Raw genomic sequence first — 26,917 nt, 5'->3', positions numbered from 1 at the left:
CTTTAATTACAGTTAATTTTGAGTATGAATTATCACCTTACTCAACATTTAAGTGTTTTGTAATAAGAAATAGAGTTCAAATGTGTGTAACAGTTAGCTAGGAGAAACAGTATATACACACACACACACACACACACACACACACACACACAGAACTAGCAGTTTTGAAAATTATGATAGTGTTGGTGCATCTACATATTTTTTATTCCAGTTTTAAATATTTTTCCTCTTGAAATTTATTGGTCTACATTATCATAAAGAATGCATCACAGTTTTACACATCATCTCTTTAAAGAAATGAGTGACTCAATGCTGCTAAACATTAAGCATTATTTCATCTTCTTATAAGTGACATACATGTTTAAGTTGCAGGTTTGATGACAAAACAATCACCATAGTTAGCTCAACTTCGAAAGTGACTCTGTAAATGTTCCCATTTTTTATGTATCATCTGTTAGTTACATAAGTTAAATTGCACTTAGTATTAACTAAATTGAAAACAATTAGTTACTTCCTCTAGAGGTGTTCAGAAAATAACTCCCATTTACATACTGGGGAATTCAATTTGTTTTCAACAGCCCTTATATATTAGATTATGGTAAGGAAGTCTCAGTAGTAATGGAAGAAGTGAAGATAAGCACTCTCTGTGTAGCTGAAGAGATGCAGAGTGCCTCACAGCTGCATGAACGAGACTGGAAAACACACACACACACACACACACACACACACACACACACACACACACTCTCTCTCTCTCTCTCTCTCTCTCTCTCTCTCTCTCCTCTTCAATTTCCTCTTTATAGGAGACTCAATGTGTTTCAAAATTCACGTTACAGTCTTCTGGAGGTTGTGAAACACCCTATCAGAATTAATATTAGGCACTTCTTGAGGCCTACGAAGGGATTTAATAGATGGAGTCTTACAAGGAACCTATGTCCGAAAATGTCATCCAATGACAACACTAAAGAGCTTCAAAGTTACAGGAGCCAGGACCTGTAAATGTACATATGCAAGGGTTGATTCCCTGATGATGATGTTACAAACTTTCTAGGATTAGTGAGAACAACAAATCTATCACTTTGAGGCAAGAGTGCCTGTACTGGAAAAAAAAAGAGTAGAAAGTTACTAGTAAAAACTGTTTCAATACCTCTGACATTGGATTACATGTACTTGGACTGTTACTGCTAAGTTTGCAGTGTAGGCAACATTCAGAGGTGGTAGTATGGACCAAAACAAGTAAAAATATCCAATAAACATTAGCTTGAAAACATCTCCTCTGTTGAACAAGTATTCATAACTCTTAAGATACGCATTTTAGATCCAATGTTCACTAGATTTTTTTTTCTTGTTTTGGTCCATATTACCACACCTGAAAGTTGCCCATCCTACAATCTTAGCAACAGTACCACTACATGTATTTCACTGTCAGAAGTATTGAAACAGTTTTTGGTTTATAACTTTTGACTAGTTCATTTCCTGTAAAGAGTTCCTTCCTTTAGATTGACACATTTATCCTTCTCCATTGTCCTAGCAAGTTCATGACATCATGGAATAATCCTGTATGTACATACATTTAAAGGTGCTGGCGCCTATAACTTTGATGCTCTCTAGTGTCATTGGATGAAATTTCCGCACATAGGTTTCTGCGTAAAACTTGATCCACTAAGTCCCATCCACAACCTCTAGAAGTGTATAACATCAATTGTGAAACACACTGTGTGTGTTCAACAATGTAGGGAAAGATAGATGGCTACTTACTGTAAAGAAGACACGTCAAGTTGCAGACAGTCACAGTTAAGACACTCACTCACAGCTTTTGGCCACAACCTTCATAAGTAAAAGGGACACACACATACACACACCACTCAAGCACACACGATTGCCAACTCCTTGGGACAGAATGCAGCATCCTTTGGGATGCAAATAGCCATCTGGAGGGGGGAGGGGGGGGAGCGTGAAGGGGTAATAGTTCATTGGTGTGGGGAGAGAGAGAGAGAGAGAGAGAGAGAGAGAGAGAGAGAGAGAGAGAGAGAGAGAGAGAGAGAGAGAGAGAGAGAGCACACCTCACGCACACACGACCGCCAGCTCCTGCACCTCGGACCAGGATGTATGCAGCAATCTTTCCTCCAGCCCTTTTCAAGTCAATATTTGAACAGGGTCTGACGTGACTTACATATGTTTAATTTTCTTTGTTTTGCTTAGCTACATTATGTGATTGGAAGTATCCAGAAACATAGCTCAAAATGACATTTAAGTTTGTGCCGCCCTCCTTTGGTATTGCTGGAATTTTAAATGGTGTTGGCCCATCCTTAGCCTTGATGACAGCTTCCAGTCACAGACACACATTCAATCAGGTGCTGGAAGATTTCTTGGGAAATGGCAGCCTATTCTTCACATAGTGCTGCACTGAGGAGAGGTATTGATGTCGGTCAGTGGGGCCTGGCACGAAGTTAGGGTTCCAAAACATCCCAAAGGTGTTCTATAGGATTCAGGTCAGGATTCTGTGCAGGCCAGTCCATTACAAGGATGTTATTGCCGTTTAACCGCTCCACCATAGGCCGTGCATTATGAACAGGTGCTCATTCATATTGAAAGATGCAATCGCCATCCCCAAATTGCTCTTCAACAATGGAAAGCAAGAAGGTGCTTAAAACATCAATGTAGGCCTGTTCTCTGATAGCGGCACGTAGAATAACAAGGGGTGCAAGCCTCCTCATGATAAACATGACCACGCCATAACACTCCCCCTCCGAATTTCACTGTTGGCACTACACACGCTGGGAGATGATGTTCACCATACCCACACACTACCATCGGATTGCCATATCGTGTACTGTGATTCGTCGCTCCACACAATGTTTTTCCATTGTTCAGTCGTCGAATGTTTACACTCCTTACACCAAGCGAGGCATCGTTTGGCATTTACCGGTGTGCTGTGTGGCTTATGAGCAGCCGCTTGACCATGAAATCAAAGTTTTCACATCTCCCGCCTAACTATCAGAGTACTTGCAGTGGATCCTGATGCAGTTTTTAATTCCTGTCTGGTGGTCTGAACAGATGTCTGCCTATTACACATTACGACCCTCTTCTGCTGTTGGCAGGCTGTCAGTCAACAGATGAGGTCAGCCTATACGCTTTTGTGCTGTGTGTGTCCCTTCACATTTCCACTTCACTTCACTTTCACTTCAGAAACAGTGGACCTAGGGATGTTTAGGAGTGTGTAAATTTCGCGTACAGACATATAATACACGTGACATGCAATCACCTGACCATGTTAAGAGTCCTTGAGCGTTGCGGAGCACCCCATTCTGTTCTCTCGCGATGTCTAATGACTACTGAGGTTGCTGGTATGGAGTACCTGGCAGTAGGTGGCAGCAGAATGCACCTAATATGAAAAACGTATATTTTGGGGATGTCCGGATACTTTTGATCACATAGTGTATTTGTCATCGCACATATCGTTCTGCATGGGGAAAGCTTCTGTGGATTCTCCACATAACTGAAATATCTTTAAAAATGGCAAGAGTGGAAGGGGAAGGAAGAGTAGTGTACAGGTGCGGACAGAGATGAATGCATTCCAGTGGCATGTGCAGGAACTAGACTGTGTGTGTTTATACATACTGGTGTGTGATGGTTCTTTCTTTTTTTTAAATACAAAGTTTATAAATTTGCTTGCTTCTGAAACGGTTACTTCCTGATGGTAAAGTCTTATTTAGGGAAGAAATCTGATGTCTTCTTGCCGGAGAGACAAGTTGTTTGTCATCAATTAATACTGTACCTAATCCCCATGATGAACACTAAAATGTAGAGAAACAAAGTTTGGCGTGGTAGGAAAGCCTTCAATCTATTTATTACTTTATTTGTAGGATTTATTCATCAGCTGTTTCTCATATGGAGTGAGAAAACAAATTATACATAAAATTTCATAATCTTGTTAAGCTGGAAAATAAAATTTGAATATCTGATGATAAAATTTACTTTTCAGGTTACTCTCCTTTGCTTCTGCAGTTCTGCACACTTTTGAGTAAATTGTTGAAATGTAACTGATAAAAAGTGGTTCTTATTTTCTGATCACCTCACTTAAAGATATGCTGTACATTAATTGTATTAAACACTTTTTTTATGTTGCCAAGCATGTATTTTTTTCCTCTGTTATGCTCTAAATGGTTGTTACTGGAATATGTTCAATGGGGACAGTGGTCTGACCTTGTTGACGTTACAGAGCATGCGTGGTGGGGCCAGGCTTCACCCTGTCGAAAGTGTTCTTGGTGAAGCCATTACTGGCCAACAACAAAGATAAACGTGGTCTGGCGCTGGATGGACAGTTGAAGCATGAGGGCACGAACCTCGCCTCATCCACCATGTGAGTTTGATGTGGCAGGAAAGGGCATGACTTATGGGTGCTCTTGAGTTGAATTTATTCATTAGTTGTTTATTTTTGTTTCTAGTGGACTGGGAAAATACTGAGTTGCATTTGAAGCCTTTGAAATATAAACTGTAAGCCACAAGACATGTCGGTTGGCTGTTTCAGTTTATACTGTAATTGACAGGCAGGGAAATTTATTTTCTTTGCACCCATTGACATGCCCATGACTGCCCCACCGAGATTGAAATATATTGTTTTATCATGGGTTGTATTCTGTGTGCCTAGAGAGGGCTGTCCCATCGGACCAGGGTTCACCTTGAGCAAAGTGTTTGTGCTGACGCCCCTCCTAGCCAATAACAAGGACAAGTGGGGCTTAGCTCTTGACGGACAGTTAAAACATGAAGACACGAATCTTGCCTCCAGCACTTTGTAAGTCAATATTTGAACAGGGTCTGATGTGACTTTCATATATTTAATTTTCTTTGTTTTGCTTAGCTATTTGTCATCACGTTTATCGTCCTGCACGGGGAAAGCTTCTATGGATTCTCCACATAACTGAAATCTCTTTAAAAATGGCAAGAGTTGATTCAAGTAGACTTCATTGATTGGAAAAGACTGTCACACTGTTGAATATGAATATAACTAGTGAGAAACTATTCCTTAATAGTTCTTAATGAAACAGAATGATAAGCGACACACTGAAGCCTCCTCAGACCCTCTGTGATTACTCTGCTTGATTCTAACGTTAATGTGCTTCATTTCTTGCATTTTGCTACATTGTGTTGTAATGCTGGCTAATGCATCTGGCAGGCAAGAACTACATCATTACTGTGGCGTTTTAGACATATTAGTTTGCTTTTGTTACATTTGTGATCCTCCCAAGTCTTATTTGAGCATGCTTCGCATGTTTAAAATTGAGGGAAAGGTGCCTAGAGTCATTGTCTTGTCAGTAAATAATATAAACTTTAGAGCATGATAAAGCTTACTTTGCCACTTCTGTTCAGCAGGATAATGTGTAGCGGGTAGAGATGCAGTACGCAAAAATAATTGACATTGATTTCATGTAACTCTTCATTTAGTTATGTTGAAGGTATCACTCTGTTTCTTTTTCTGACAACCTTTTTCGATTCTGTATTTTTGCCAAAGTAATTATTGACAAAAATTGATGAGATAATATTAACAAGATGTTGCAAAACAGTTGTATGTGATACAGCAGAAACTGTGGAAGGATAGTGATTTAAATGAAACTGTCTGCCAGGTTAAAACTATGTACTGGTCTGACACTTGAAATTGGGACATTTTACTTTCACAGGCAATTGAGCAATTGAGCTATCCAGGCACAGCTTATGACCCACCCTCATGGATTTACTTTCTTGAGTACCTTGTCTCCTATCGTAAAAACTTCATGAAGTTCTTGTGTTTATGTTGTAGGACTAGTGATCCTGGAAGAAAGAATATTGCATAGACATGGTGAAGCCTCAGCCTATGCGATTGCTTCCAGAATGTGTACTCTAATTTGAAACTTCTTGTCAGATTAAAACTGTGTGCTGGACCGGGGTTTGAGCTTTGCCTTTTGTGTACAAGCGCTGTACTGGCTGAGCTATCCAAGCATTACTAATGACCAGCTCTCTCAGTCTGTGATAGGCAATGGCCCCAGCTTCAAGTTCTGGTCTGGCAAACAGTTTGTCTTCAAGGAAGTTCCATATCAGCACACACACTGCTGCAGAGTCAAAATTCATTCTGGAAGTGATATAAATGATTGAACAGTAGTGTTAGCATGGCTGAGGAAAACTTGAGACATAGCTTAAGGGTCATGTGACTACTAATTGACTGCCAAACAATTTTCATTGGCTCTCTGAGAATACTTCACATTGACACTTCATTCTATTATCAGTGATTTGAAATTTCAGCATTTAAACTGTTTGGAAGAATAGTTTGATTCTGAGATTCCACTGTGTTGATTTTGTCTACCCTGAAGCAATCTTGACGACACTTCGTATGGACTGTGATTAGTATTAAAGCAAGATAAGACTTCCATAGCATACAAAATGATTTAAAAATGAAATAATGACACCGACAAGTTTTTCTCCAGTATGAACAGTTTAGTTGAAATTATTGACTTTCCTAACATTAGATACCAAGGAAGTTAAATTCTTTTGTCACGTTAACCATAGCAGCTATTCATGGCAAAAGTGAGACAATGAAAGGACTGGTATATTTTATTATGAAGTCCATCTGCTATCTTTTCCGTTTGTTTGCCAAGGTACATCATGAAGAACCTTCATAGAAATGTCAACGTGCCAGAAATGCACACAGTATCTGTGAAAGTTATATGCAGTGTATTCTGAACTGAAACCCGTGAAGTTGTATGGAAAATATTTAGAATGTATTCTACCACAAATTTGAAGATTTAAATAATGAATGTCCCAAAACTCCTGAAGTGAGTGCTTAAGCCACATTGACACTAAAATGATGCTACTTTGGTAATAAGTGAAGCCCAGAGGATGAATACTGTGATTTAAAGTGCACATTGGCAAAGTGAAAATACTATGGAAAAACAGCAGCCATACTTAATATTAAAGTTTACTCTTCTAACCACATTTTGTAGCACATTATGAGAAGCAATGACTGTCAGTTAGCTTAAAGTGTAATGGCAGAATTAATAAACTGCTGCCCTCGAGTTCATGAAATTTTTATCTGGTAATACGGGAAATGTACATATTAATGAAAATTTTATGTCCCAAAATAAAGGATACATTAAAATCTATTAAGAATGAGAGCTGTATCAGAATTAGGTTGTTACGTATAATCTACTTGCTAAAATGAGAGAGAGTGTAAGTTGACAACATTAACTTTGGTCGGATTAACTTTCCCCTTTATTGGTGAAGACCTGGGGGTCACGACATCTTTCAGAGCTCTCAAATGTCAAACTTTAAACTTTACTTGAATAGCCTAATGGCAATGTAACTGATCACAATAAGTGAGAAATCAGGGTACGAATTTCGACCAGCACAAATTTTCATTGTTGTCTTTCCATTATACGACTGATGATTTCCCATATTCACAATTGCGAATATATTTCTTTGTTTATAAGTTTTCAGTTCCAAGCTGTTTGAGTGACCTTCCACGACATAGAAATATTACTAAAATTTTGACTAATTGTTTCATACATTCAGTTTTATGCCATTCAGAATAGTTTAGGACTCATTTAGTAGGCTGCTTCCCTTGCTATAGATTGCTGTTGTTGTCTAGTAGCAGCTTTGTTACTAACCAGTAAGTAATTCCAGGAAACGAAGCCACTCGCCTGTAGTGAACTAGTGTGTGAAACATATTAATGCATAAAAGAAAAGGCTATTCGCAGTACCTTTCGAGCTCTTAGTCTTTTTCTAGTGAAGGTGTTATTGTAGTGAAAGTGCCTGTGGGACCCTCCCGCCATCTCCCCCCCCCCCCCCCCCCCGTCCTGCCAACTGTCCAATGCCTACGCCTCCCGCCATCTCTCCAGCCCCTCCCCCCTCCCGCCATCTCTCCAGCCCCTCCCCCCTCCCGCCATCTCTCCAGACCCTCCCCCCTCCCGCCATCTCTCCAGCCCCTCCCCCCTCCCGCCATCTCTCCAGTCCCTCCCCGCTCCCCCCTCCCGCCATCTCTCCAGTCCCTCCCCCCCTCCCCCCTCCCGCCATCTCTCCAGCCCCTCCCCCCTCCCGCCATCTCTCCAGCCCCTCCCCCCTCCCGCCATCTCTCCAGCCCCTCCCCCCTCCCGCCATCTCTCCAGCCCCTCCCCCCTCCCGCCATCTCTCCAGCCCCTCCCCCCTCCCGCCATCTCTCCAGCCCCTCCCCCCTCCCGCCATCTCTCCAGCCCCTCCCCCCTCCCGCCATCTCTCCAGCCCCTCCCCCCTCCCGCCATCTCTCCAGCCCCTCCCCCCTCCCGCCATCTCTCTCTCTCTCTCTCTCTCTCTCTCTCTCTCTCTCTACCTCCAACCCTTCCCCCCCCCCCCCCCCGCCATATCTATCTCCTCCCCCCCCGCCATATCTATCTCCTCCCCCCCCCCCCCCCCCGCCATATCTATCTCCTCCCCCCCCCCCAAGCCGCACCCCGTCTACCTAGCCATTTCCCCTTACGTCTTCTACCCTTTCAACTGTTTTCGTCCTGGTACACAACTGCTGAATTGTCTGTTGGAAGACATGTCTTGAAATATCCTGCTCTACTTTCCCCCAAGTACATCATCCAGGCAACTGCTCTCAATAATTGATAATCAGTAATCAGTCTCATTGCAACCAAGGTAGTGTTTGAGTGCCCGTGCAGTTGGTTATTTGAATGTGCGAGCTCTATTTCTGTTACGTGTCTATGCACTGTACATTAGTGGTTAACTTTGCCTATTTTTAGTATTGTTCCATCCAGGATTTTCCATTATTGTTTTTGATCTGTGGTAGCTTTGGCATAGGATTATGTTCCTAGTGTGGCTTCCTCACCACCTTCTCCTGACAAATTTTTAGTAGGCAGTTATACTGATGGCACACTTTTACTTGGCCCCTGAGTGAAAGATGCTGGGAGCGGAAGCTTGTGATTGGTTCGTAGCTCACTGGTTGCTGAGAAAGGCCCCACCCACTTCTCCCAGAGTAGCCAGTTTATAGGTTATAAAAGAAATGAAGATGTAATGGATTAATACTTCGCAGAATTGACAGAGAATGGATAGTGAGGTGCTAGAAGGTCCAGGTACAGTCTTCTTGCACATTTTTGCTATGGTTGGCAATTAGCATAAACATTCCCAAGCAGCACAAAGTTGGGCAACTTCCAATGACGATGGAGGGGGGGGGGGGGGCAAAGTAAGTGTGTGACCAGTACATAAAATTGGTAATGAATATTATCATTTTGGAATGCTACGTTGCTGTAAGTGCCAGTCTTAATAATAAGTGCACTTCTCTCCTTGTGTTCTCAATGGATGTAATATTTCCTCCTCATTTTGTTTTTGCTTTAGTGTGTGTGTTTATATAGCAATATTTTTCTGTGCCACATTTTTATATAAATGATAAATGGTAGTCGTGAGTTGAATTACTCTCTTTCAGTTCTGAGGGCATTCTGTCTGTCTTGTTCAGGATGGAAAGTCTTTAAGAATTTCCAAATGGGTTCAGACCCAATTCAGAATGATGCACCATATAATTATTGCCTAAATTATTTAATAATGTAAAACTTCTTTGTTTGCAAAAGACTGAGTCTGTTGGTAGGACAGCAGTGTTGTCGTTGGTGTAATTGTCTTCTGTGATTGGTTTTCTTGTTTCATGATGACATTACATTTATTTATCTCACCACTCAAAAAATGCCCCTTTCTTCACCAACTGGCCTCAGGTCCTGTATCATGATGTTGTAATTACGAATCTTAAGTTGTCGTCATGTAAGGAGGCATACAAGAAAAGAAATGTCTTGCAGTTGTTTTCTGAGAGAGGTGCATGAAAGACTGTTACATGTTCATGAACTGTGAAATGGAGTGAGTGAGTGCTATTCAAAGGAAAAATCAACACCATCTACCTTGTACCTTCCCCTTCAATTATTTGTACTGCACTCAACAATATTTTCTTTATATAGTAACGTGGTTTTGCCTAGGGCTGCATTATCAGTGTTAAGGAGTGCCAGCTCATGAATTATGTGGACTGTTGTTCTTTTTGACCTGTTTAATAATGTAGAGAACCCATGTTTCACTTGTCACTTGTTTTTGAATTGTGGAATCGACTGGCCATTTGGGCATGGTTGTCTGATAGACATAAATATGACTACCATTGTGTAGCCCAAACTCCTAGGGTTTCCGCTTTAGAGTTGCGCAGCAGTACTATTAAGCCTCTACAGAGACTAGACCCCTAAATAGTCAGGTGAACTCTGCACATCTGCAGTCAGTATCTCCTTCAGGACTAGGATACTATGTGTGTTGCCCAAAACATTCACCCCATTGCTATTGTATTTTCAAGAGAGAAAAAGAATAAAGGAAGGAAAAAAGGAAGAAACATAAGGAGAAAATGGCATTGTCTTGACTTGAAAGTGGGTCACATTTTTCCAAGAAGTGACCTACTTGTGGTGAGTCTGGACTTGGTCACCAAGGGCCATTTACTATGTGACACGTGATGTCAAGCTCCAAACGGTCAATACACTGCTGTGATGCAACCATTGGCAGCCAAAGCATGAATAAGCTCATCCATAGGAGTTTTCTGCTTGATGTCAGTTGAGCTGTGGTTTCTGATTTGTCAAGGTTTCATTCTTATTTGCCATGTATATATAAATGATATCCCCTGTTAGCCATAGACACATCAAGGTGGGAACAATGCCAAGCACTCGATTGCCCTGGACTCACTGTTCCTGAGAAAACTACTCCAGATTTGATCTATTGGTGCAAGTTTCTCAGCCTTCACACAGAACGTAGTGATAGTACCTTTGGGTACGCTCGTGTCTCTGAGCCTGGCTGTGGTGTCGGCTATGCCTTCATCATTGGAATTTTTGGTATCAGCTTCAGGAACACTGCTCAGTATTTACAGCAGAGCTCTCACCTCATTTCAGGCCATGCCGTATACTGGGCAACACAGCATAAAAGACCACAGCATTGACATAGACAAATTTGATGTTCTAACAAGGGAAGGCAACCTTGCATTGAAGACCACTAGGAAATGATAAAAATAAATGTGGAAGAAGTGGTACTAGAAGTAAGTACGTGGATAAAGAAAACGAAGGAAGAAAAATCTGAGATTTTCAGAAGGAAGAGTGACAAAGGAAAACACCTACAAGAGGATTCCAATGAAAGTAAAGCAGCATCTGAAAATGTTAATAGAGAAACTAAAAGTCTTCTCAAAAGGAATGAGAGAGAATATGTGGGTAGTGTAATCAAAAGACCAAAGAAGGATAAAAGGGCTGGGGATGAAAGAGGTTTTTACAGATCAGTTACATTTTTCAGAAAAAAATACATGCCACAGATATGTGGCATCAGAGATAAGTGGCAATGCAGAACTGGAAGGATCCAAGGTATAGAAATTTGGAGGGAATATTTTGAGGAGCTTCTAAATTTTGAATATGGAAGTGAAGAAATGGAGCAACAACATGATCATCAGAAGGTAGATCCCTTCGTGGAACCACCGCCAATGAAAGACAATAGACCCAATCAAAATACTCAAAAACACAAAGCTCTAGGAAGAGATGGCATATAACAGCTGAATTGTTCAGGAAGGGAGGAATAAAAATTGCAAAACAAATGCACAAAGTTCTTACAAACATCTGGAATGAAGAAAGAATGCCACAGGAGTGGACAGAAGTGATAAAAATACCAGTTCATAAAAAGGATGACAAACAACGGTGCAGGAACTACAGGGGCATCTCATTAATTAGCAATACATATAAAGTGTTCTCAAATATCTTCCAGACAAAATTAGAACCATATTTAAAAGAGAGAATAAATGTGAAACAAATGGGATTTATGAAGAATCATTCAACCACTGACCATATATTAATACCGAGAGGGCATATCCAAATATTGGAAGTACAACAAAACAATGGCAATACAGGTTGTTGATTTTAAGAAAGCTGTGATACTATATGCAGAGATAAGTTGTGAGAGAAAATGCAGAGATTCGGAATACCGAAGAACATTATAAATCTTTTGAAAGTGACACTGAAAGTCTCAAAAAGTGTAGTGGAAATGGATGGAGAATATTTCAAGGCCTTTAACATAAAAACAGGAATCAGGCTAGGAGATGGAATATCACCCCTCTCATTCATCATTGTAATACAAGAAGCGTTACACGCAGCAAGTGAAGCAGAAGAGGAAATTAAAATGGGAACAAAAATAAATTTACTCGTCTTTTCATATGGCGTAGTGCTAATCTCTGAATATCTTGGTCACCTTAAAATACTAGCAAAAAGACTTTCAAAAAGGAAAGGAAGCTGGATTAGAAGTAAATGATGAGAAAAAATATTCATGAGGTTAAAATGAAAGTACAGAACAAAAAGATGGGAAACACTGTAGATGGATAACCATACTTTCGAAGAAGTAGGTGAGTTTAAATATCTGGGTGTAGTAGTTAACAACGAAAACAATGAGAAGCAAGAGACCGAGGCGAGGATCAAAAGCTGCATACACTCTCTGCATCATACACACTCAACAAACTACCGTCATTTAAAATTTTTTTAGGAGGAACCAAAGTAAAAATATATAAAACTGTAGTCAGACTAGTATTACTATATGGGGTAAAATATGGAAAGTAGATAAATACAGGGGGAGAGAGATAAATACAGGGGGAGAGATAAATACAGGGGGGGGGGGGAGAGATAAATACAGGGGGGGGGAGATAAATACAGGGGGGGGGGAGAGATAAATACAGGGGGAGAGAGATAAGTTTTTGAAAATGAAATCCTGCAAAAGATATTTGGACTAATGTATGAGGGAGGAGAATGGTGAAGATAGAAAGAACAGGGAGCTGTACAGTGAGCCGGATTTAGTTGTGGGAGCCAAGAAAAGAAGACTAAGATGGACCAGCCACATCTATAAAAGAGAGCAGGGATCTTTACTGAGAGATGACTCGTGGAATAAAACAGAAGGCTGAAGAACTTTAGGCAGACTGAAAATGAGATGGAGAGACCAGGTCGCCAAGGATCTCTAGGTACTGGGAGTAAGAAAAGATGATGCCGAAGACGGAAAACTGTGCAAGAGGCTCCTTGATGAGGCCAAAAATAGACTGCAGTTTGTAGGGTCAGAAGATTAAGAGTAGGACATTTAATCTTTAGTTTGGGATATCCATTTCTATGCAGCGTTTTTTTGTGTACTCTTCTCCAAGAGGAAGTCCTTGTTCTTAGCTCTTTCTTTCTGTCAATTGGGCATAACGTGTAGTCGCTTTTAACTCTTTTTTGTTGTAGTGGTCTAAGTTTCTAACATGGGCGTCTATGACCTTATTTGTTTTTGTGCCATGAAACAAAATGAACTAACCCCATTGTTTTGGACAGTATTATATTCAGCACCTGTGTAGTTCAGAGCTGTACTCCACATAAGCTGACTAAGTATAAATAATTCTGTGAAACAAAATAATGAATGTGATTGAAGAACATTGTTCATCTGGTTGAATAAAAAAAAATGTGAAGTATTTTCTCTGTAAGACTTATTTATACAGCAGAAAAGAATTAGAGAACAGTCCTTGTACAAAAAAAGTTCCATTTTCACTATCAGATTAGGTATGTGTCCGTATGGGTGTGTTGGTTGCTTGAGTGTTTTTTTTAAGTGTCAGCATTTGTTGTTACTGTGTAAAAACACACCAGTCTGTGAGAAATCTTCCAGTATTGTCGCCAGTTTGAAATTCATTTTGATCAAGTTAGTAAAAATCAAATGTGTCCATCACTAAAGATGTACTATCAAAAGAAACAATTTACAACGGACCTCAGGATATTTTTAAGAAAGTTTTCATTGAGGACATTGCTGTTAAATTTTCAAAGTAATGTACATTTATAGGAATGTCATTAGTTTTGACACAGTCTTCCAATGAATCTGCAGCCATGTTGGCTCAGTAATATAGGAATGTCTTTGCCTGTATAGACTGTATAATTCTTATTAGGTTGTTCTCATTAAAACTGAGTTTCAACTGTTGTTTTTGAAATCATTTTGTTTAATTGTTGTTTGGATTACTGCTTCTTTTCTTGCATGTTGCTGCTTGGTATTAAAATTGTTTTGCTAATTTTCCATGTTTATGTGATGCATGGAGTTTTTGAATGCAGTAAGAATGATGCTAGTCTGCTCAATGGACCTTGTAGTAAAAATTAATTTGGTTTTTTAACAGATAATGCCAAAAATTGCTAAAGATGTGGTGAGCATTGTAAATATTTTAGAAAGACTGTATTATCCATGGTAAAGATTGAGGACAGAGATCATTTTTTCAAAAAATGTTAATCTTTCGTAAACCTCAATTGTTGTTCAGTTCATATCTGGTCACATAATTTCAGTGTTCCTCACTATGTTATTCAGTGATCATATGTGGAACTAAAAGATGAGTTGCTGGTTTATTTTACTACAGTTATGTACTACACTAAGATTGTTTCGGTAGTATCATTAATAGAGGATCCTTCATTAATTGCAGAGTTGCAGATCCTTCCCAAAGAGAGAATCTTGGAATAATTGTGCAGTACAAGGTCAAAGTGAAGCTCTGTCTGGGTGCACTTGGAGGGTACGTTGAATGTTAAATTAAAGTTCAAAATTTCATTTATTCCTTCCTTCTGCTTCTTACTCTCACCCTTATGTTCTAAGCTGGTTTGTATATAATCCTCAATTCATTTTGTTACTAGCAATGCTTCTTAAGTCTGTGCTGTTTCCTGTACCTGTAATTTGTCATTGTAATACTGAAGAACTGAATTTTCTTGTGTTTATAATAAGATATTAACTGCTTTCCTTTTCTTGATTTTCTTTACACTTTCCCCTTTTTTGTAATTCTTAAAATTGTTAAGCATCTTTTTTAAACTTTCCATTACTATAAATTTCAGCTGTATTGTTTTAATGTAATAAACAAATTGTTAATAACCTCTTATCACTGTTATTTGTGCTGATCACTTGTTCCTTAAATTCCTCAGATCTACAGAAAATTTTATGGTAATGTAAAACTAACATAGTCAACATTTGGTTGTTGTTACAGCGTATTAAAATAAGAGTAGATATTGCTGTTCAGAACTAGATTTACATTTTCTTAATGAAAAAATGCAAGATATTTTTTTGGTGTCTGGAGTTTTATTTTACTTCAAATAATTCTCCAAAGACCCTGGTCTGATATCTGCTTAAATAAATTTCATGTGATAGGTCTTCCTCTTATGGTATACTTAGTTTGCTGCTGAAATATAAGTAATTTATTTTATTACTGGTAACAGATTTTTGCTGCAGGTTAAGAGGATTTGTCTTCTGTAAGTGCACTCTCACTGCTGCAGCCAGATGAGGGACAAAAAGAGGGATTGGGCAACGAGGAGTTGTTAGTTGTGGGAGAGATACAGGTGACACTCTTAGGCAATGATGAAATGGAGATTAATGCTTACAATGAATCGCAAAACTGAGGCAGTACCAATTATTAAACAGCCGTTGTTGTTGTAGGGTGTGTGTGTGTGTGTGTGTGTGTGTGTGTGTGTGTGTGTGTGTCAGGTGGGAAGGTGGCAGCATTACAGTTATGGGATATACTTTGTAAATTTCAATTTCAGAGACTTGATTGCCGAGCTGCCGTTTATTCTGATGCATCCTAAACCTGAAGAAGAGCCAGCACCATCTACAGCTCGGCCATCTCCATCACATGCAGTAAAGGAAGGTGGTGAAGATGTTGTGCCTGTTGACACAAACCTTATCCAACTTGATACGTAAGTATTTCGTTATGGTCTTTGTTTTGTTGCACAATTACACCAATGGGCCATTCTTATGTCCGCCCATTATACAGATTTAGATTTTCTGTGGTTTGCTTGAATCTATTAAGGCAAATGCGGACTTGGTCTGCTTGAAAATGCATCCCCTTCTTTTTTTTTGTTTTGTAGTCCTCATAAACATATTTTTTAAAAACCTGAAAGAGAACATGAGTGTTATTGTTTGTTGAACTACAGGAGAAATTTTGAGGCATATGGTAGCCATGCTGATCAGTGGAAATGCTTTCCAAATGGATGCATGCATGTGCATGCGTGCCCTCCTCCCTACCTACCTACCCCCCCCCCCCTCCCCCCCCCCACCACCACCACCACCACCACCACCACCACACACACACTACCTCTTGTGCCTCCTGGCTGCTGTGTCAGTGAGAATTTTCGTTATTTATGCGGTGGGTATTGATTAAACCTTGTATATGTATTAGTATTAATTTTGAATAGGGAGACTAAGCAGTAACATTCTAGTTGTGTGTTACTGTTATATTTTTGCTTTTAATAGAGAGCTTCAATTCTCCTGTATCTGTCCTGTCATTTTCCATCCTTTCTCCCATTACTATCTTAAATATGTTGATCAGAGTCCTATACTGTGTATCAAAATCAGTTGCTTCTTTATATTAGATTATGAGATGAAATTAGAAATTATGAATTACAGAAATAATTATGTGGTCCTTGTAGTAGCAAACTGCTTTGTCATAAATCTAAACGAAAAGTTACATAACTTGAGTTTTACTTTATAATTGACTGCTTGTATTGTTAAATAGTTATGATTTGAACTGTTATTTGCTCATTATTTTCACAGGGAAGGAATATGCCCTGATCAAGATGATGATATAATCTTTGAAGATTTTGCAAGACTGCGATTGAAAGGTGCAGAAACAGATGCTTAAAAATGGTCATCGTTGGAAAAAAAAACACTTTGCTTCTTCATTGTGCACAGAAATTACTTTGTGTGGAGTAATAAGTGACACTGCAATAATCACAGCAGTGAATCCTTTTAACTTGAAGGTTGCAACTCCCATTTGAAGCTCTGGGGTTTAACTTGTAATTTATATGCTTCTTGAGGTAACCAGAGGTTTCAGACAATAGAGGAAGTGATAATGGCATACGTGTAAGGCGGGGTGGCATTTTCTGGTGTTAAGTGATTAGTACTGAATAACAACATAGCCATTTTCATTTTGATATTTTTTGTATTGTATAGTAATACAACACTCACTTTACCGTATTCTACTGTTACCTTATATTGCTACACATTATTTTAGTTACATGTCATCAGTCTGAGCATTTTAATTGGTATTTTTAGTGAACACTCTCACTCACTCACTCACTCACTCACTCACATGTTGACCTAGTCAGGAGATAAGGACTGTAAGATACTTGCCGTTTGTACAGTTTTTAACCATAGACAAGATTCTGTTGTTGTTTCTTATCCTGTAGGTAAAGACTTAATTTAAAATGGAATAATGATCCAGTTGCTTATAGCCTGCAATCCTGCAATAATGTAATACCTTGTTTGCCTGTGCACATAGGCCAGTACATGATAGTCTGTAGAGATGATTGTGTATTGCTATAGATTGTGTTCCTCTTTAATCCAGTCACCAGAAATCAATTTCTTTTTGTTATTGTATGTACTTTTGAGTGTAAAAGAAACTGTAGAAATGTTTATCAGTTGTTATTGAATATTGGTTCCTTAAATTTTGCCATGAGAAAACCATTTAATGTAGTATTTAGCGATATTATCTTTTTTCCAAAAACTAAAGAAAAAAAAACCCTCACTCACATGCACAAGCTTATGTTACACTGTAATAGTGTAGCCCCACCATGGTGTGAGGAAGTGTTTACTTTAAAGAATATTTGTGACTTCTATAAAAAAAAGCTTATTTTTCATCTGGAAAATGTTGTTTTTCGTGGTCAGCTCTCTTGGTTGAGGCACAAAAATTCTCTCTCCCAGTTGGCATATTTGTATGTTTCCTAAATTTTATATCTCAGTAAATATCTTAATTAATCACATTCTTTGTGGGATGTCACTTTTTTCCTGTAATATTTATTTGACTCTCCTGTTCGATACATTTTAGTGCATTTCTTCTGGAACTATGTATAGCAGTCCATAATCTCACAAAAATTATATTATTTGTTCTACGACGACGACGATGACGATGATGATGATGAACTTTGACTCTATTACGTCATTATATTGTTGCCTTTTCATACATGGAAACAACAAGTAAGTGCACAAAACTAGGTCAGATAGGTGTGGCACGAAAATTATGCCATTTTTGGCTGGTCATTCAAAGTCAATGGACAATGTTGGCAACAATCATCCTCATTCCCAGAGTTTTTTAAAATTCACTGACCGGAGCCCCAACACAGTCTAGTTAATGCTGTCTTATTTTCAGTGGTCAGTCATTGTTTATCGAGAAAATTAACAAACTGAATCAATGTTTCTGTCTCTTTTTGGTAGTTAACAAATTTCCAGAACATGACTTGTCATCCATTAACATGTAAACATTTGTGACTTGTGAAAACAATATGCTCATCAGTCTTTACCAAAGTGTCATCCTTGTGGACTGCTTTCACCATAACAGTGCTGCAACATTTTTGCTGAACAGAAAAAAATGTAACCATTTATACATTGTTCATGTAAATGTAACTCCTAAAAAAAAAAAAAGAGATAAGAGTAAGCCAACTGCAACTGAGAAAATCCTTTAAGTGCAGATAAAAGCTTCCAGGGTCATCACAGGCAATACTAAACTCTCAAATTAATGTATTATAAACATCCCTCTGTGCCATGACAGGGTTTCATTGGAGACCTGTGGATATCTGTTGATAACATGTGAAATAGCTTCTGATTTGAAACAAAGAAAAACCAATTGCTCAGTGAGGTTTCGTTTTATTAAAGAAAAAAAAAGGAAAAAAAATAATATAATCCATTGTGGTTAATGTTTTTACCATGACTGGGTTACATTTGTAAATCGTACAAGGAGAGACTTCACACTCCGTGATCAACTTAGAATGCTTTGGAAAAAAATGGTTTCTACTACAGTATGAGAGAGTGTGAAATTAGTTCTAGTTGTATACATTGAAATATGAGCACAGTGTTATGTAATATTTGTAGCACAAACACCATGGAAACTTCGTATATATGGAATGTAGAAGTAGTTTCACACAAAAAGTGATACACTGTGAGGCTATCAAAGAAAAGTAGGCTGTACTTCGTTCCACTGTTTTAGACTAATTGTCTTGAGGTTTGCAGTTCCCCCCCCCCCTCCCCCCCTCCCCCAGATGTATGCCACTAAGCCTTCCCCATCCCCTCCTACTGTTTAAGATGGTTGTTCCTGGAAGTCCCACTAGCCTATTCCTTACCCTTGGTAGGAATTTTTTGATATATTCTTTTCGCTCATACGCTGTCTACTACATGTTCATTTTATGTGATCACATATCAAATGCTTTGTTTCTTTTTTGCTGGTTATCATCTGGCTGACTGTCTATTTGTGCAGTAATTCTCCTATGTCTCCCTCCCTATTCTAATAGTCAATTTATCTTGAATCTCTTTCATTGGTTAGTTGCAATCCTACACTGCTGAAAATTTTTCTAAGTTCACAAATACAATGCTGTGAAAGTGTCCGGACTTTTCTGTTTCTTTGCTGAAAGCAAGGATGCAGCTGGCAGCATAGAGGTTTAGCATTCATTTATTGGAGGTGGTGGTGGCAGGGGGGGGGGGGGGGGGAGGCTAAATTCTTATATGCCATTATGTAGCTGTCTTAAATTGCATAAGGTGAATCTTGAGATGGTTTCATCTTCTCTATACTTGCTCTATCTCAGCTTGTGTTCAGTTTCTAATGACCACCTTGTTGACAGGATGTTAAATCTGAAAACTTAGTTCCTTTCTCTTTTTCGTCATCCTCTTTTAGGCCTCCTTCCATTACTAAGCATAGTGTCAAAATTGCTCTGCTAGGCCCTTTAGAATTCGAACTAACTTTGCCCACCACATTTATAATTTCCCTCTCAATTTTTCTACCTATGCCCATGTTCAGCAGTTTGAAAGTATCATGTCAGACTGACCATGTGCTAAATAAAACAGAAAGAAACTTCCACATGGGAAAAATATATTAAAAACAGAGATTCCAAGACTTACCAAGCGGGAAAGTGCCGGCAGACAGGCACATGAACAAAACACACAAACACACACACAGAATTTCGAGCTTTCGCAACTGGTAGTTGCTTCGTCAGGAAAGAGGGAAGGAGAGGGAAAAAATGAAAGGATGTGGGTTTTAAGGGAGAGGGTAAGGAGTCATTCCAATCCCGGGAGCGGAAAGACTTCCCTTAGGGGAAAAAAAGGACAGGTGTACACTCGCGCACACACACACACACACACACACACATATCCATCCGCACATACACAGACACAAGCAGCTGTGTGTGTGTGTGTGTGTGTGTGTGTGTGTGTGTGTGTGTGTGTGTGTGTGCGCGAGTGTACACCTGTCCTTTTTTTCCCCTAAGGGAAGTCTTTCCGCTCCCGGGATTGGAATGACTCCTTACCCTCTCCCTTAAAACCCACATCCTTTCATTTTTTCCCTCTCCTTCCCTCTTTCCTGACGAAGCAACTGCCAGTTGCGAAAGCTCGAAATTCTGTGTGTGTGTTTGTGTGTTTTGTTCATGTGCCTGTCTGCCGGCGCTTTCCCGCTTGGTAAGTCTTGGAATCTCTGACCATGTGCTAACTTTGACAATTATCTTCTCGCATTACCTTTAATAGTGAGGTGACGGAAAATTTTGCATTGAAGTGAAAAGTCTGCTGTTAAACAGATTTTGTCCACTTGTGAATTTTCACTCACTCTTCTAATGTAGTTGCTGTACTTTCCATAACTGTTTGTAACTCAGATGGTCTTTCCTCAAGTAGGCCAATTTAATTTCATGTCCAGCTGGTTTAGTGTATCATCCTTAACCTCTATTGTATATCCTGCTTCCCTTGATAAGCTTAAGTATAGTCTAGTTATTTATGGCTTTATTGTCCCTTTACTGTCTGGTGCTAATCATTTGCTTCATTACATTCTACTCAGCTGCTGTTGAATGACCTTCAACACTTGAACTAATTCTAGTGGTGTGTGTGTGTGTGTGTGTGTGTGTGTGTGTGTGTGTGTGTGTGTGTGTGTGTGTGTGTGTGTGTGTGTGCGCGCGCGCATGCGCGTGCGCGGGCGCCAATTTCTCCATATTTTGCAAAGCGCATTCTGCCAAGAAACTTGCCTGTCTTCGTGAAATATCAGATATGTATTAATTTTATTAGATTAAGTCATACAATTTTGTGACAACTTCTACAACTTTGTAAGCAGATCAATGAAGTCGGCCATTCTTGCTATTTAATTACTTTGTTGGGCAGTGTGATATGTTGGATTAATAAGTTGGAAGGTTATAGTAGTAGTGTCATCTCTCTTCAATCAGCTAGTATGGCATCGTTTAAAGTTTTTATAATACTGTTGTCAGTTACATTTTGTTTGTTATTAGTGTCCAATAAAAATAACTTGCAAAGCTTTAAGTTTAAGGATGGTGGATTTCTGTATGAAGTATTGCCATTACCTGCTGAAGTAATTCCTGAATATTGGGAAACATAACAACAATAACTGGGAGTTGCAACCTTCCTACTTTCCTTTGTATCTCATGAAACTATGAATGGAGCATTCTTGGATTCTTTTATTTCTGTTCTAAGGCTTATTTGATGTGATACAGTGTATGGAAGGATAATGACAAGTGTTCTTTTAACACCACAGTTTAGAACAATGTACCTACCTACTTAGTCAGTGCATGAATTTCATTCTCTGCCATTGCTTATTTAACCTGTTGTTGTTTCTGTCCATTATTGGACAGATTCTGTTGTATTCTTAAGGCTTTTATGGTTTGTATGCCTTCTTGCCTTATTGTATGTGAATGAAGATAGTGATTTCTGATAGACAGAACACACACAATTTTGAAGACATAAGGTTCTGAGCAATGTGCTTTTGATGGTAATTCTTCCTTTTTCTATTAATTTTTAATGGGCTGAATCATAGCCACAGTTTTCACAATATATTTTTGGTACAGTTTTATAATACTTTATACACTTAATTAGGAACAAATACAGAGATATTTTGTTATGAAAGTGTGGGTTTCTCTTAACTTTTTTTATTTGGAGAGAGTTAGAATATGATTTCAAAAATGTTACCAAAAAGCCACTATGAAGTTATCTCTTAGTGGTCATACAGTTAAATACTTCATTTCTAAAGGAATATTTGTTTGAATTGACATTCTCTGCAACAAGTTTCATAAGGCTGCAACATTCTTAATTTATACTTTTTACTTTTATGCCTACACATGTATATTTTGATGTTTGTAAACATTTTAAACTAACAACCAAAGAAATATTGTTTTGCATTTCGTGTAAATGATTTAATCCTGAGGCATTTGCCATGTTATTTATTCCATTTTTTTAGTAGCACAATTTGCAGTTTTGTATTTTGTAGCATCCCTTGTTAATGATTTAGCATAAGTTATATTTCAAGTGCTCAAAGTCTTTTGTTTATCTTGTGCTTATGATAGAATGAATGGTTGTATGTTTGTGTCACACTTATATCATCTCACGTATTTTAAATGTGTTAGCGTGTATGTATAGCTACCCTTGTGGCTGCCATGCCAAAGTGTAATATGATTTGGGTCGGGTTTATTCATACCTCAAAGCAACTAACTGAAACAATGTTCTGAAAAAAAAATATTATGTTCGTAGTTTTCCAGTTAATTATATAAAATGCAAAATGTATTAACAATGAAACTTGATGTTTTTTAAGGATATTTATCCTGAAATTTTTACATTGTGTGTGTTGTTCCTATTTAATGAAAGTGACTGCTAAGTACCAGTGACAGCATTATCACATGTTGTGTTGGATAAACACATTAAATGTCATAAGTATAATCATAGTGTTCGATAGTTGCAAGTTTATGTGTCTGTATTTTTGTTGTGTGTGCATGTGTGTATATAGAAGTGCAGGATTATTGATCACTCAGATTTGTTAGTCCTCTTACATTTGTATAATGTAATGAAATTGTTAGTGTTCTGTTTAATACTTGAGTGAATGTCCATTCAGGTAAAATATATTTCTTATTATGAGGGTGATAAGTTATCTTACATCTTTTCTTTTTGGTAAATTCTGTAGCTAAATTATGCATTTATGTATCGTAATTATTTTGTGAAAGTGTTAAAAACAAAATTTCACTGCTCATGATTGCACTATAATAACTGAACTTAAAAGCTCCCAGTATGCAAAAAATTGTAACTTTGAAAAGACTTTCATCATTTGATTTCAACTGCCATGTTATGGTCCTTTTTAATATGATTATTTTAAAAAGAAGGGTAAGATGTAAACGTGACATGTGAATAAATTTAGCATATTTTGTAAATAAAAATTAATGTAAGTTATTTTATACAGAAGTACAGTTACAGCAAATCAACTGAAATTTTTTATTATTTACTACACATTCCCTGTTCCATGTCTACACACATGTATGCATTGCGGCTAATGTCTGGCACCACTCATTCACTTGTGCCCTGAGAAGAAAACTGTGCACCCTTAAAACACAGTTGCAGAACAGTTGGTTCTGGATAACAACATTGGCTATGGCTCATGTATGTTAAGCAACCTGCTGGTTGTAAAACCTGCAGTGAGCTTTCTGACAAATAGTTTATGAAAAAGCTGGCTGTTTGGATTCTGTATAATACTACTACTACCCGGCCAAGCTTGGCTGTGGCTCAGTCTGCTTAAATGGAAAATGCAGAAAAGAGAAAGCACATATTTCTAATATGTATGGGAACTGGACAGAAGTCCTAATCTCCTCCTCTCCCCTGTATCTGTCCATCTCCCCCTCCCCTTCCTTTGTCCACTCCTTCCTTCCTTCCTTCCTTCCTTCCTTCCTCCCTTCCTCCCTCTATCTTTCTGAGACTTGTTTGCTGTTATTGAAAATTCAGATTCTGTAGTAGTGCTCTAACCCTATCGTCGTCGTCGTCTTCAGTCCAGAGAATTGTTTGATGCAGCTCTCCGTACTACTCTATCCTGTGCAAGCATCTTCATCTGTGAATAACTACTGCAAACCATCATCCTTCTGAATCTGCTTAGTGTATTCATCTCTTGGGCTCCCTCTAAGACTTTTACCCTCCACACTTCCCTCCAATACTAAATTGGTGATCCCTTGATGCCTTAGAATGAGTCCTATCAACCGATCTCTTGTTCTGGTCAAGTCATGCCACAAATTCGTCTTCTCCTCAATTCTGTTCAGTACCTCCTCATTAGTTAACTGATCCACCCATCTAATCTTCAGCATTCTTCTGTAGCACCACATTTTCTATTTTATTCTTGTCTAAACTAGTTATTGTCTGTGTTTCACTTCCCTACATGGCTACAATCCATACAAATACTTTCAGAAAAGACTTCCTGCCACTTAAATTTATACTCGATGCCAAGGAATTTCTCTTCTTCAGAAACTCTTTCCTTGCCATAGCCAGTCTACACTTTATATCCTCTCTACCTTGACCATCATCAGTTATTTTGCTCCCCAAATAGCAAAATTCATGTACTACTTTGTCTCATTTCCTAATCTAATACCCTCAGCATCACCTGATTTAATTCGACTACATTCCATTATCCTTGTTTTGCTTTCGTTGATGCTCATCTTATATCTTCCTTTCAAGACACTGTCCAATCCGTGCAGCTCTCTTCCAGGTCCTTTGATGTGTCTGACAGAATTAAAATGAAAATGTCATCGGTAAACCTGAGAGTTTTTATTTCTTCTACATGGATTTTAATTCCTACTCTGAATTTTTCTTTTGTTTCCATTACTGCTTGCTCAATGTATAGATTGAACAACATCGGAGATAGGCTACAACCCTGTCGCACTCCCTTCCCAACCACTGCTTCCCTTTCGTGCCCCTCTACACTAATCACTGGTTTCCCATCTGAGCTCTTGATACTCATACAAGTAGGTCTCTTTTCTCGAAAGCTCTCTTTGATTTTCCTGTAGGCAGTATCTATCTTACCCATAGTGCTATGTGCCTCTATGTCCTTAAATTTGTACTCTATCCATCCCTGCTTAGCCATTTTGCACTTCCTGTCAATCTCATTTTTGAGACGTTTGTATTCCTTTTCGCCTGCTTCATTGACTAACTTTTTATATTTCTCTTTTCATCAATTATATACAATATAGCTTGTGTTACCCACCCCGATTTCTACTAGCCCTTGTCTTTTTACCTACTTGATTCTTTGGTGCCTTCACTATTTCATCTCTCAAAGCTACCTGTTCTTGTTCTGTTGCATTACTTTTGCTTCCTCCCTACTACCTCTGGTTCTTTCAATTTATCAAGGTCCCATCTCCTGACATTTCTACCTTCTTGCATTTTCTTCAGTTTGAATCTACGGTTCATAACCAATAAATTGTGGTCAGTCCACATCTGCTCCTGGAAATGCCTTAAAATTTAAAACCTGGTTCCTAAATCTTTCTTACCATTATATAATCTATCTGAACCCTTACAGTGTCTCCACGCCTCTTCCACATATAGAACCTTCTTTCATTATTCTTAAACCAAGTGTTAACTATGATTAAGTTCTGCTCTGTACAAAATTCTACCAGACAGCTTCCTCTTTTATTCCTTACCCCCTTTCCATATTCACCTACTACTTTTCCTTCTTTTCCTAGTCCTACTATCAAATTCCAATGCCTCATGACTATTAAATTTTTGTCTCCCTTCACTTTCTGAATATTATCTTTTATCTCATCATATATGTCTTCAATCTCTTCGTCATCTGCAGAGCTAGTTGACATATTTACTTGTACTACTGTGGTAGGTGTGTTCTTGATGTCTATCTTGGCTGTAATATTGCATTCACTATGCTGTCCATAGTAGCTTATCTGCTCTCGTATTTTTTATTCATCATTAAACCTACTCCTGCATCACCTATTTGATTTTGTGTTTATTACCCTGTATTCACCTGACCAAAAGTCTTGCCCGTCCTGTCACCAAACTTCACTATTTCCCACTATAAGTAACTTTAATATATCCATTTCCCTTTTTAAATTAACCAACCTACCTGCCCAATCAAGGGATCTGACATTCCCCGCTCTGATCCAAAGAACGCCAGTTTTGTTTCTCCCGATAACTATTTCTTCCTGAGTAGTCCCTGTACGGAGATTCAAATGGGGGACTGTTTTACCTCTGGAATATTTTACCCAAGAGGACACCATCATCATTTAACCATAAAGTAAAGCTGCATAGCCTTGGAAAAAAATTACGGCTGTAGTTTCCCCTTCCTTTCAGTCGTTCGTAGTACCAGTACAGCAAGGCAGTTCTGGTTAATGTGAAAGGCCAGATCAATCAGTCATCCAGACTGTTGCCCCTGCAACTTCTGAAAAGGCTGCTGCCCCTCTTCAGGAACCATATGTTTGTCTAGACTTTCAACAGATACACCTTCGTTGTGGTTGCACCTATGGTACATGGCAAGGTCCATGGTTAATGGGGGGAGGGTATAGTCTGTCTGTCTGTCTAAAAATACATTACAGGAATGTGTAAATATTGTAAATAAGCTGGAAAGGTACATTCTGCAATGTTCTGTCAGAATTTCAAAGCAATCTGTGATGAACTTTAGGAGATACACAGTTTTAAACTAACATTTACATTTTTATTTGTATAGCTTGTAGCCTCCACTTCTACCTATACCTCACATAGTGAGATGGTGCAATGACCGTTATGGTGAAGTCTTGTTAATGAGAAATAGGGTTCGCATTCCCAATTTGCCATCATGATTTGAATTTCATATAGTTTCCCAAATTTTCTTCCAGCAGATACTGGGGTGGTTCCTACAGAAAGCATATGGCAGCATGTCTTGTAACTGAAATTTTGCTCAGTTTTTAATAATACTGCTAATGACACATTAAAACATAACCTTCTTTTAATCCATAACTTCATTATTTTGACAAGAAGTTACAATGAAGAGCATTGGTAATGTGAAGATGTAATATTCTGTTAAAATTATGTCTACTGAAGCTTTTTAAAAGAAAAAGAAAAACGCTAAAATGTCAGTGTGTGAGTGCGTTCTCTGAACTAAGGCAAGAATATATATGATGATTGATTTATTGAAGTGAACATA

General features: G+C 38.5%; 1 protein-coding gene across 2 annotated transcripts in view; it reads left to right on the top strand.

Moving 5' to 3' along the window:
- LOC126277886 (beta-arrestin-1) overlaps window positions 1-19,925 on the top strand; it is a 437,142-nt gene extending 417,217 nt beyond the window's left edge. The window contains exons 10-13 of one of the 2 annotated variants that reach the window (XM_049977439.1): window positions 4,652-4,795; window positions 14,456-14,542; window positions 15,555-15,707; window positions 16,564-19,925. In XM_049977439.1, the coding sequence (XP_049833396.1) occupies window positions 4,652-4,795; window positions 14,456-14,542; window positions 15,555-15,707; window positions 16,564-16,651 (472 nt within the window). In that variant the 3' untranslated portion in view covers window positions 16,652-19,925. Of the gene's footprint in view, window positions 1-4,222; window positions 4,364-4,651; window positions 4,796-14,455; window positions 14,543-15,554; window positions 15,708-16,563 lie in introns of both variants that reach the window. The other variant, XM_049977447.1, reaches the window with a different exon arrangement.
- Window positions 19,926-26,917: the final 6,992 nt, after the last annotated feature.

This window comes from Schistocerca gregaria, chromosome 1 (assembly GCF_023897955.1).
Source record: "Schistocerca gregaria isolate iqSchGreg1 chromosome 1, iqSchGreg1.2, whole genome shotgun sequence".
NCBI classification, from domain to species: Eukaryota; Metazoa; Arthropoda; class Insecta; order Orthoptera; family Acrididae; genus Schistocerca; species Schistocerca gregaria.
Note: the sequence above shows the minus strand (reverse complement) of the source record. Positions and strands in the feature narration are given on the sequence as shown.